We start from the raw sequence: 13,699 nt of genomic DNA, 5'->3' as shown, positions 1-13,699 counted from the left end.
AATCTTGGGTAAAAGCACATAAATGTTTTTTGGATTATTGTTTGCTATGAACTGGTTGCAGGGCTAAATTGGAGTAAATGTTTATGTGAAAAACCAATAAATCTCACATTTGAAAAAAAAATTGGCGCCATAGAAGAATAAGCAAAATTTTTCCTTACACTTAGTGATTGATATTGATTTCTGGTACATATATACATACAGTTATTTATTCTTAACTTTAGGGAAAGAAAGGGTGTTTATAAACTTTTTCAAATGAATTTTCAAATGTGTTTATAAAGGTTAGGTTATATTCCCGTATGCATAATTTGTCTGCATTATAAATTGTATATTATTAAATTATTATTTCATACATAATTAAAATTAATTATAATGAATATTCAGGATATTTATTGATTTTCATTATTTATTTATATTTATCTTGGTTATTTTACAAAATTAAAGAATTAATTTTGTACATATGTTTATATTAGCATTGAATAATGAGTATTTATTTACTTAATTGTTGTTAGAATACATTTACAAATAGATTAGTATACTATATAAATATAAGTATAACTTCTTATAACTTCTAACGCGCGTACGTAAGTACACACCTTCCTTTTTTTTTTTTTCAATTCCAGACTAACCTTTTACAAATTAGCTTTGTTTCCAGCAAGTATTAGGATGGCGAATCTCTTAAGACTTAATTAAAAATGAAACAGTTAGTAACAGAAGGGGTGGCTCATAACTTTTGAGTAACTGTGGTAAATGAGTTAAAATCATAAATATTCTGGCCTTAACATAGCACGTGAACGTGATAGCTTTGCGTTTACGACCAACAGGGACACTGATGCACTATAATATTACATTAAAGTTACCAACTACAATTCTGAAACAAATTTTACCATAAAACCAGCATCAAACTAACACTAAAAAACATTTCAAATTAAGAACCCCACGTTATTTCTTTGAGTATGATATCGCTCCTATGAAATCTCTTCCGGTACATTAAACTGGGGTTTGGGAATCGATGTGGCCTGTGCAATGTAAAAAAAAATGTAGGTATCGGATTCACACTTGATCACAAACTTACTCTCTTCTTAAACCGTTAACTTGGCTGTGCCGTTAAATATTGAAAATACATTTTTTTTTAATGACACGGAAAATCCTTACACTCGTACGAGCTGCAAGCGAAACATGCGGTTGAAGATAAGTCGTGTGAAAATTTTTTTGAGGCTATGTTTTGTTTGGTTGCATAATGGGAATGTGTGCTGGCGTTATAAAAGGGTGATCCTGACGGTAAAAGCTCAGCTTGGGCGAATTTGAAAGAAGATGGGGTGATTACATAACTTTCAAAATTTACTTCCTGTCTCGCCATTGATTGGTGATTCTCACACCGCACTACACTGAAATTAACCTTGTAACTGTTAAGAAGTTATTTTGGCAAGAAATCAGCCAAAACTCTAGACCAGGGGTGCCTAACTGGTGGCTTGCGGGCCACATCCGGCCCGAGACATAGTTTCGTGTGGCCTGCTTAAAAGAATCGTCCAACAAAGAAATATTATAAGGAATACTGTCTTGTGTTGAACTTCTTCGTTTCTACATAAAAGGCACTAATGTGTCAAAAACACTTCAAGGAAGCCATAATACAATCAAAAAATACATATAAATTATCATCGATGTGTATCATCATGGCTCTCGGTATTCTGCATTTGGTGGGAGTAACTTCCTGAATGCGACGGAAGTAGTGTGGAACGGAAATGTGTAACCACGGTGCTGCCATCTGTGGCGGATGGCGCGAACCAAAGTTCACAAAGCCAAAGGGAAACTTTATAGTATTGACAGTGCTTTCTCGGCCCATCTGGGATTTAGTTTCAGGATTTTCCCCACAGCGGTAAGAGGAACTTTACTCTCGACGAAGCAAAACCATAATTTTCTAGTTTGTCCTATAATCCTTCCGCCGCTCCTGTTTGCTTGTTGATTTTCTTGTTTTGTACCTTTGCTTGGTTTTTGGTTTTTGGCAGTGGAGATTTCTCAGTATGGGAGATGGTAGCATCTATTCGCCTCAGCTTTCTTCCCTTCTGAGCTACCTTTTTTCCCGTGTCTCCTTCACAGACTCGTGAGATGCGCGCCTTTTATAATGGCCGCGTTTGCCAGTGAACTGCTTTGAGATCCCAGCCGATGACGACCTCGTATCAGCTGGCGCACAGCAGCTAAGTCCCAAAGGAATGTGATTTCTGTATAGTCTTTAAGAACATTTTAATCAATCTCGGACTCTCTTGCTTACAAAAATTATAGTGTAAGAACATTAAGCAAAGGAGTCATTAAGTCCATTTTAAAATTTAATCTTGTTGTAACTTGCCATAGTTGATAGTTAGTAAGTACAAAAATACCGACATTATCTTTTTTATGGAATTAACTTAAACGTTTTACCTATCTACAACGTGATTGTTATCCCTCAAAGTACCTTGCAAAAAAAATGTTTCAAAACCTAATTCTTAAAAGCTAACAGATATACAATGAGATTCCTAGTTGTTATTTACTATCAGTTCATTTCTCCTGAACAAGGTCTGAAAATATGATAAAACAGCACTGCCTGGACCATTACTATCCACAAGCTGCTAACCTAATTAACAGCCTGTAGCTGTAAATTTTACTTTGTTTCATTATTTCCACCTCTGAAGTGTAACGGATAAATTATAATTTAATTGGTAGATTATAACCAGCATGTATTTCTTGCCAATTTATATATTTGTAAGTTGTGGGACAACACGTACTATGGGCAACACAACGATTACAGCACAGACTAACACATTCAAAATTGAATGTTAGCCAGCACAAGAATTCCGTTGAAGAAATTAAGTCATGAAAAAAAAAAGTAGTGCGTGGAGTCCTTCCGCGTGGAAGAAGTGAAACTTCACTGTTTACTTCGCTGCATAGCAAGAATACCACGCGCATGTGCTTGGGATCTACCGACTCACTCTCTTCCTCTCTCCTACTTTCTACCTTTGTGTATCTTTCTTTCTCTCTCCCTCTTGCGTTGAAATATTGGACGCTACTCGTTGCTAACGCTCGCGCTGGCCTGTAACAGGTAGGCTATACTACGCGCATGCGTTCCAGTGCCACGCATTCACTCTCGCTCTGTCTCTTTCTATTCCCCCTCCCCAGGAGCGTTGAACGTTTAACGCAACAGTGCTTTCTCCATGGTAGTGTTAAACGTTTAACGCAACCTTGTTGGAAGTCACATTAGAAGTTTCACTTCAAAATAACATCACAGACGAACACAGTGGTCCATCAACGACGAGTCAGTTACAGCAATAACGGTAAATGCATACAGACAGCAAACCTGTACAAAGCAGCGAACATACGATCAAAACGATGAAAATAAACCGTTATTATGGACAACACAACAATGACAGCACCGACGAAAACAATTAGGTTTCCAATGACAAAAATAGGTACGATGTTTTAGGCTTCTAGTGCTGGCTGGTATATTTAATTTTGATCGTGTTCGTCTTTGCTGTTTTTTTGTTGTCCATAATAACTTTTTAGTGTCATATTTAGGTCCATCAGCTGATTTAGGCTTGTTATATGTGGGTTTATGTTTCATTTTTCATTTCTAATTTTTATTTTTTTCCACGACCGACAGTGCAAAACTGCAACTAAACGCCGAGTGTGTGTGGACTCATGACTATTGCATAAGTGCTTAAGGTTGAGCTGGCCTGTCTGCATTGAGCTGTTTAATGGGTCAAATAATTTTTCCCACGTTACCAATGAACCTTACTGAATTTTTTTTACAATTAAATTTGTTAGTAGTAGACACCGGAAAAATTCGCGAATTCATTTCGCGATAGGCAAAAATACAAATCGTTATACCTCAGTGCTGCCTCGGCTATTGGTTCACAACTCACCTGGATGACTTTGGGCCAACGAGAAACACCCAACCAAAGCTTTATCGAATCACAGGCTGCTACGCTGGAACGTCTCACAAGACAGCAGCCAAATGAGTGGGTGGCATTTGACCGAGTGAACGTAGAACTACGGAGTTCATCCTACAGGTCGTTGAACCCGCGAATTTTTCCGGTCCCTAGTTAGTAGTTAGTAGGGGCATGCGTTTTTCGCGAAATAATCTGCTAGCTCGTTAGACTGCAACAAGGTATGCCATTGTTCCCTTGTGATTGGTGGCCGTCTGCGAGAGAAGCCATCGCCCTGTCTGGCCGGGCCATTCAGGACGAGTTTGCTTCCGCACTGGGTGGCTGTGATTGATGCGCCGACAATAGACATGCACCTGAAGTAAACCCAGCCAACCACGAGACACAGAAAATGCTATAGATAGGGATCGGAAAAATTCGCGGGTTCAGTGACCTGTAGGATGAACTCATTAGTTCTACGTACACTCGGTCAAATGCCACCCATTCATTGGCTGCTGTCTTGTGGGGCTTCCCAACGTAGCAGCCTGTGATTCGATAAAGCTTTGGTTGGGTGTTTCTCATTGGCCCAGAGTCATCCAGGTGAGTTGTGAGCCAATAGCAGAGGCAGCATTGAGGTATAACTATTTGTATTTTAGCCTATCGCGAAATGAATTCGCGAATTTTTCCGGTCTCTATGCATAAGTACTTGAGGTTGAGCTGGCCTGTCTGCATTGAGCTGTTTAATGGGTCAAATAATTTTCCTTGGTTAAGACCACAGTACCAATGAACCTTACTGAATTTTTTTTTCTCAATTAAATTTGTTAGTAGTAAGCATTAAGTACGTGGTTGGACGTGTGTTGCAGCTGTGGACACCGCTCAACGTGATACTGTTCAACCTGGTGTGCTCGGACTTCTCGGTGTCCATCCTGGGCAACCCCTTCACGCTCGTCTCCGCCATCTTCCGCCGCTGGGTGTTCGGCCGCGCCATGTGCGTCGTCTACGGCTTCTTCATGTCGCTGCTGGGTGAGTTGCCGGGGGGTTGCCGACCTGCCGATCTACACACGCCGAATGGCAGGGCCGGCGCGTCCATACAGGCGAACTGGGCAACCGCCCAGGGTGCCAAGTAGCTGGGGGGCGGCGCAGCACGACTCATAACAGCTGATTATTCCTGTGAGGTGAAAACCGCTTTCCCCCCCCCCCCCCCCTAAGCTTTTTTTTTAAAATGTAATTTAAGTATTTATCCTATATGGCGATGGTTGGTTTACGTCTTTATTAGCTGTTCTTGTCTCATCGGAAGTAGAATTAGTGTAGCCACGGAGGTTGAGTAGTAAAGAGATCCTGCGTAAAACATAAAACGACATGGGAGTAGATCCAGATGTTTAACGATTATTGAAACTAGATGAAAAATGATTTTTGTAACAGTTTGGATTGTTTGTATTGATATAAGTAATTATTTAAAGTCCACGGTGACCTGTTTATGATTTGTAATAAGTAAAAAAGTAAAAAAAAAAAACACAAGTCTGCTTACATCTGATTGTTGACAAAATCTTAGGCTTACGTGATGTATTTTGAGGCAAGGAAAATTTTTTTGGGGAGACCGGGGGGGGGGGGGGGGGTGTTTCTCGCATAGGGCGCCAATTTACCTTTCACCGGCCCTGCCGAATAGCCGTAGAGACCTGTAAAATTCGCGATTTCAAATCCCCAAAGGACAGACTCCATGATTCTCTATGCACTCGTTGCAAATTACATCTGCCGATTGGTTACCGACTCGTAACACCTGTTGACTGGAATGATCGTGATTCGCTAATTCTTCTGTTTAAGATTTTTCATTGGCCCAGAGTCCTTCAGATAAACTGTGGCCCAATCACTGAAGCAAAATATTGTCAAAAGTATTTGGACTCTATATCCTATCGCGAAATCAATCAGAAAATTTTACAGGTCTCTACGGGAATGGAAAAAAAAATATCGATGAACTTGATGACTGTAAAATGGGTTAGACATTTTCAGCGGGAGTTTTTAACCCGCAATACAGCATAACTACTTGTGCCGGACCAATATCAAACTCTTGGAAAGTATATTTATTGTTGATGATGATACAGGATTTCTACGAAAATGCTGAATCCGTTTTGATATATGTTTTACCCCCGGATATTCTAGAACATATAAGGTGCTTTGTAACGAAGTATTTAAAAATATTTAAAAAAAATAAATATTAACTTCAAAATTTACCTGTATAAGAAGGTCCAGTAGAATTTGAAGTTATTTGATGATAATTTAAATTCTGGTGACAAATCTTGTGGCTCTGATTAATGTTCTTTAGTATTTTGGGCATTAATATCCCTACCAATGAAATGTGCTATCGGTAATATCACAACGGTTTTCCAGAACGTATGAAAATGTGGTTTTCGAAATTAAGAGATCACTATCTCATGCGAATAATTCATAATTATTACAAAGTAGGGATGGGGAGGTCTAGGATGCCCCAATGTAGTTTATGATTTAGGACTGATAAAGTGTTTTTGCAGTACGACATAACAAGAGATGAAGATGAAGGGTGTATAAAAATGTTTTGTAGATTCAATGTGTTTGCAAACAGTTTGGGATATTTCGGTGTCGGCAAAAATTAACTTTGTACACTGGTAAGAATAATTCATTTATATATATATATCTACTGAACGGAAAAAAAAACAGCTAAAGATCATGGAGTTAGGAATTGCCAGTAAACGGCATACTTTGACGTATTTGAAGCCACTTTTAAACCTCGTCATCGCCATATTGTACACGCCCAAAACATTGCAAGAAATGTTGCTTGACCACGTCTGATGATGATTAGTAAGCAGGGATAAGAATCTCCTTCGTTAAAAAAAGAGTCTTTTATTTAAAAACAAAGTCATTTAAAACTGTTTCCACGTGCAAACATACCACACTTCAGCCAATGTTTTGGACGTACAACCCATATGGTGCAACAGTTAGCTGAAGGGAAATAAAAAACGGCTTCACGCAGTTACCATGTAGACGTGGCCAACCCCTGTTAAGAACTTGAAAAGTGCAGCTATATTAAGCGAATTGTTGGCAACTCCGTAGACAAAAGTTAATATTGTGGTGAAACGTTACGGAAATCTTAATATATATAAATACAGTGTCCTGATGTTTGTTTCCAGTGAACTCTTTACAGAGTCAACCGATTTCGATGAAATTTGGCATTTATGTGTAATTTTTTCCAACTTGAGAGATAGGATAGTGTTTATTTCGATTAATGGTCTTAATAATTTATAATTAATAATAAATAACAGATCGCCATGGGTAAACAAAAAATCATCGGTCATAAATATACAAACAGTAATTGTGTGACATTTCTCTATGTCCAACACACTGTCATATAGCGCTATCCAGTTTGCTTTAACTCGGAGACAATAAAGCTCCACGTGTTTAGCCCGGGCAACGCCGGGTACATCAGCTAGTATATAATAAATAAAGAGTACAAAATAGTACCAAATATAAAAAAGATGAAAATAGAAAAGTAGATATCTAGCAAAAGAGGACACGTACCTACTACTAAAACATTACGTCTGGTAACTTATTCCTATGTTTTTATTCAGAGAAATATTTTCCAAAAATTATTATTATTTTTTTTTGTATTCATGTCCAGGGGGTTGAGTACACAGTGAAAAATATAATAAGGTTTATAGTAAAAGTGTGGATCGTTAGTCTTCAGAATGAAATTTTTAGGAGCAAGCTGAGAAAACGGGCTTACTACATATATCGAATACTTTTAGAGAACACATAAATATATTATTTAATGTATTAAAATCAAAACTTTGTCCTTTCTAAGTCTCATCTTGAAGAATTCCACATAAGTAAATTTTATACAGTACTCCTGGAATTGTAAAAATAGAAAAAAAATCTATCACTTGGTGACTGAAAGCAGCAATTATTACATGAACGAAAACTTTCAACTATGTTTTTAGTGCGTTATCGTAAATGTTATTGACTCGTAAAACTATTGGACTTATTTTTTAGCACTATCACACTACACTCGTAGTGTTCATGACGAGTAAGAGTTACTACTCCGCATAATTTTACCTGTATTCTTAACGTAATGTAGAGAAAACCATATATATATGGTACTTATTTAACGCAAAAATTAAACCATTGATAATAGTCACTATAGCTTCAGTTTGGAAAAAAAATACAGCGAAGTGGTTATGTTTGAATTCACCAAGGGCATACTTAAAACACATTATTTGGAAAATAAATGGTTAAAATTTAATACTGAAATGCAAAAAAAAAAAAAATTGCGGTTGCCAGCGACCATATGTATGTATGTATGTATGTATGTATATATATATATATATATATATATATATATATATACATATACATAAAATATACCTTTTCAAGACATTCATGATGTTGGAGCAAAAGCCACTACATTCGCTTGTCAGTGTAGAGAAGAAAAGCCCCAAAGCGCTTTCATATAACGAAAATACTTTTTTTTAATATCCATACAGCAAGGTTTGCATTGAGGTTGGAATAGCGTTTGAAATATAAATGGGGAATGTTTATTTTAAGTGAGCCACACACAACACAGGTTGTTATTAAATTCCATTTAATTCCTTCTGCATGTTCACGTACGGGACTAAACTGTGGGGGGGGGGGGGGGGGAATCAGTTGTATACGGAGCGAGAAAGGAACCACTGCTTAACGGGAGAGACTATGGCGTGGTTCTTCATTAGTTTGCAGTGTGTATTCAAATGTTTCTGTGTGCTCTGTTGCCAGATGAACGCAAAGATAACAAAAGTTTTATACACAACTTTATAATGTTTAAAAAAATTGTTTAAAATGTTCTTAAAAATTAATTTATTTTCTGTATGAAAATTTAGAATGAGAATTTTGGAAATACATTTCTTGTTGTATTTCATCAAGACCACCATATAAAATATTCATTTCTTACTTATGAGGAAACGTAACTGATATACGCCATCTTGGTTTCAACCTTTTTTGAATTTGCATTTTTTTATTATTTAATATTAAAATTTATGGCTCTGTTCATGGAGAAAAAAAAACACATAATTTAATTGAATGTCTTGTTATAAATATTGACCGATTGCTAAGAATATTTTCTCCTGTAAAATAAAAGTTATTGTATAGATTAATAATTTTTTTTCTTCAGAATTTATACAATTGTACCAATACCATTAAAAGGCACTATTTTATGGTCTCGGAAAAATAAAAATAAAAATGGTTGTCTGTAAAGTCGGTTTACGAACGATAGTTTAACGTGACAACGTCATAACAAAACATTGATGAAATGATTGCATACGTTTATGAATAAAATTGAATCATTTTTATTGAATTATCACTATTTTGTATGGTTACAAAGAAGGAGTGAAATGAAATCTACAATTTAATTGATAAATTTACTTTTATTTTCACTCATTAATTCAAATATGTTTATTACTTTAACGAAGAGATTATTTTAACTATAACTTTTATACATGTTTGCTATTTAACTTCTTCCAATCTGTGTTATTCTGTTAAGGATAGGACGATGATAGGAAAAGTAGGAAACGAATGGGAGTGTTTCAAGTTTAATGTGCCTCGAAAAAGTCAAATCGATGGTTGTTCCAATCGAGTGGAAGAGAGATATATGCGGCGCAAGCGTACAATGAGCGTAACGGGACACTTTTTCGTGCGTGCAGCCGGCGTTCATCGATTTATTAGACGTTGTCACGTCAAAAAAAAAATTTCAGCGTAAATAACGGGGCTGCTTTCTGGCGCGTTTTATTGGCTGGAGTAACGACCACTAATTCAAGCAACCATAAACTGGATATTACTTAACCATGTGATCGTCGGCGTACAGGTTAAGTTTATGATACATAGCTAACCCGTTGTAACACACAGCAAGCATCTCCTCGTGAGTTCACGGCTTGCAAAATTTTTTTGACGTGTCAACGTCTAATAAATCGATGAAAGCCGGCTGCACGCACGAAAAAGTGTCCCGTAACGCACATTGTCCCGTTACGCTCATTATACGCTTGCGCCGCATCTATCTCTCTTCCACTCGATTGGAAAAACCATCGATTTGACTTTTTCGAGGCACATTAAACTTGAAACACTCCCATTCGTTTCCTACTTTTCCTATCATCGTCCTATCCTTAACAGAATAACACATATTGGAAGAAGTTAAATAACAAACATGTATAAAAGTTATAGTTAAAATGATCTCTTCGTTAAAGTAATAAACATATTTGAATTAATGAGTGCAAATAAAAGTAAATTTATCAATTGAATTGTAGATTTCATTTCACTCCTTCTTTGTATCCATACAAAATAGTGATAATTCAATAAAAATGATTCAATTTTATTCATAAATGTATGCAATCATTTCATCAATGTTTTTTTATGACGTTGTCACGTTAAATATAGTCCGTAAACCGACTTTACAAACAACCAATTTTTAAAAGATACTTCTTTGCTGAGGGGGCTACAATTTTCGAGCGTTACGAAAACTTCGATCACATGAGGGGAATAGTTCTAGGTACATGGTGGGGGAACGGGTAGAGGAGGAGACGGCTTGGGAGAGGTATAAATAACGCAGCATACTTGCACACTTGCACTTTTGCACACTCGCACACTAGCATGCAGCATGCACACTTGCATACTTGCATAATTTCAATCTTGCATATTTCGCATTAGTCTAATTTAGCGCTCGCATACTTGCATATATATATATATATATATATATATATATATATATATATATAATTGTTTGATTTGCGACCTAAGTCAAAGAATATTATGTTTCCTACAACTTAATAATTTAATAAGAAAAAAAGTTTCACTTCTATCCCACGCGAACTCCTCGTACAGATATTTTAAACAACTATTTAACAAATTAATAAACCTTTAATAATTTCCCAAACATTTTGAAAACCTAAAATAATAAAAAAAATATATGAAAACACATTTAAACCTTCAACATTCAAAAAAATAATTGAATAAGAAATTCCCAAGTTCATTAAAAAAAATTACCGCTCTAAAAATTTTTACCAGGGGGTAAATGGCAACAAACAATTAATTATGTTTCTGAAAGTTCGGTAAAAGCCTTTCATGTTTTTTTCATTTTCACTGGTTACAGACTGTTCGTAAAGACCTGCCGCTCTTTTTGACGATTCCAGTTTTTTAATTTTTTTTTTGTAGCAGCCACATTTATTTACATAAACTGCCCCGCATTGAGTTCCTCTTTATTCACCCTTCAACTCGACAACCTCAGCGGAACGGACGTATCGTCTGCTACGTTCCGTGTCTGTGGCGGATCTACTTCGCCGCCAGGAGCAAGGACCAACATATATATATATACACACATATTATATATATATATATATATATATATATATATATATATATATATCAGTCCACGCTTCGGCAAATTTCGAAGGTAAATCGGCGAACATGTCAGGTAGAAAACATGACGGATTTCCAAAAGCTGGCTCGAAGCAGTACAACGCGCTTGGATGCCGAAGCGATGACGTACGTATTCTTCTGGAAAGACTAAAAAATGTAGGGAAAAAAAAATCGAGTCTTTCAGTACTCGCCAAATGATAAGGTGATATTTTCAGAACTACAAAATCAGTCTATTAGAATGCTTGATTACGTTTAAACTATACATAATATAAAAAATAAAAAACTAGCTTCTTATGAGTAACATCTAACCTTGGTAACATTAACGGAAGATTCTTTTGGAAACCAGTTGCCAATAAATAGTTTGTAATACTTAAACAAAAAAAATTGTAAGTTTGTTACAAAACATGGCTATGGTTATTCATGCACGTATAGAATAAATACTTTTATGAGGTAATACTGAGTATATATTCGAAAATTGGCGCTTCATTTTATATTTAAAATGTGGTTTCACTCAAGCATAATTAATGGAAAAGATAACCGAATGTTCAACAAATTTATTTTATTTTGTACTGTCATTCTTATTATGTGCGCAGTTTACACTGGAAAGCTATTCAGGAAACCGTTTAAAAAATTTCTTTAACTATTGGAGGTATTGGGATAACACAAAGCATAAATGCCCAAGTTGAATCCGAAGCCAGTATTAATGCGAACGCTATTTTGTATTTCTATTGTTGTTTTCATATAAATGTACAAATTTATCTATAAGTTTACTTAAATAGTGCTATGCCATTTACAAAAAGATTATATATTGTACTAGATATCACATTTTATTTGGTAGGAATTAATTAGAATGTTCGTAAATTGTTTGACCTTTTACAGATCCTAAAATAATGTTTTATAAACACCTTTAAGGAAAATTTGGGATTCAAAAACCAATGCTGTTGGGATATGTCGAAAGGAAAAATCTCTCAATTGGTAGCAATGACCAGGAAATGAAATTATTAACGGTTCGTTGTGAGACCGTGCCTTAAGACAGGTAATAAACGAGCAGCATTAGGGTGATGTCTTTCGATCCCAGTGCAGTGGGCTGGGCTATTAGTGTCGGGAGATATCTTTGCAGGTTTTTTTATTTACGTCCGAGGCCACATTCGCGAAAGCACGCGAGATGCGCGTTAATAGCACAGTCGCACACGCTCAGCAGAAAAGTCGAAGCTATACACTTGCGCACAGAACTGTGGTTCCAAACACTCCACAATTTATTTTCTCCCCCTTCATTTATTTCTCTCCAACTACAGAATAGCCTCGCTTATCTGGCTCTCGTTTATAAGGATCTCCGGATAATCCGGATCGTTTATGTAAACATTTTATTTGATACGTTCTTTAAATGATTCATGCAACGGGGAATTTTGATTTAATGCAGTTTTTTTTTTTGGACATACGCCATTGCAGTTTTTGCACAGTTTGTCGTGGAAACATTAAAAAAAAAAAAAAAATCGGTTGTCTGTAAAGTCGATTTACAAACGATATTTTAACGTGACGTCATAAAAAAACATTGATGAAATGATTCCATACTTTTATGAATACAATTGAATAATTTTTATTGAATTATCACTATTTCGTATGGTTCAAAGAAGGAGTGAAATGAAATCTACACTTTAATTGCTAAATTCACTTAAATTTGCACTCATTAATTCAAATATGTTTTTTTACTTTAACGAAGATATTATTTTAACTATAACTCTTATACATGTTTGCTATTTAACTTCTTCCAATATGTGTTATTCTGTTAAGTATAGGACGATGATAGGAAAAGTAGGAAACGAATGGGAGTGTTTCAAGTTTAATGTGCCTCGGAAAAGTAAAATCTATGGTTGTTCCAATCGAGTGGAAGAGAGACAGATGCGGCGCAAGCGTATAATAAGCGTAATGGGACACCGCGTAACGGTACAAGGTGAATTACGGGACACTTTTTCGTGCGTACAGCCGGCGTTCATCGATTTATTAGACGTTTTCACGTCAAAAATTTAATGAATAGTAAAAATTAATAGAAAACCAGTCTGAATTAGCTGATTTCGGACGAACGGAACCAACGATGAAATTTTTTTTGTCCGTGCTGTGGTCGCTGTGTTGTCCATGATACTTGTTTAGTTTCGTCGTTGGTTCCGTTTGTCCCGACATCAGCTGATTCATCCTTGTTTTCTGTGAATTTTTTATCTTCATATTTTTGTATACATTTTGACGTGACAACGTCTAATAAATTCGATGAACTCCGGCTGCACGCACGAAAAAGTGTCCCGTTACGCACATTGTTCCGTTACGCGGTGTCCCGTTACGCACATTTTCCGTTACGCTGTGTTCCGTTACGCTCATTGTTCCAGTTACGCTGTGTTCCGTTACGCTGT

General features: G+C 36.2%; 1 protein-coding gene across 1 annotated transcript in view; it reads left to right on the top strand.

Moving 5' to 3' along the window:
- The window catches only part of LOC134538277 (rhodopsin-like), a 170,351-nt gene that overhangs the window by 28,053 nt on the left and 128,599 nt on the right, over positions 1–13,699 (top strand). The window contains exon 2 of the mRNA XM_063379448.1: positions 4,754–4,913. Coding sequence (XP_063235518.1) covers positions 4,754–4,913 — 160 coding nt within the window. The remainder of the gene's footprint in view (positions 1–4,753; positions 4,914–13,699) is intronic.

This window comes from Bacillus rossius, chromosome 13 (assembly GCF_032445375.1).
Source record: "Bacillus rossius redtenbacheri isolate Brsri chromosome 13, Brsri_v3, whole genome shotgun sequence".
Taxonomy (NCBI): Eukaryota; Metazoa; Arthropoda; class Insecta; order Phasmatodea; family Bacillidae; genus Bacillus; species Bacillus rossius.
The sequence above is the reverse complement of the archived record's forward strand: the minus strand, read 5'-3'. Positions and strand labels throughout refer to the sequence as shown.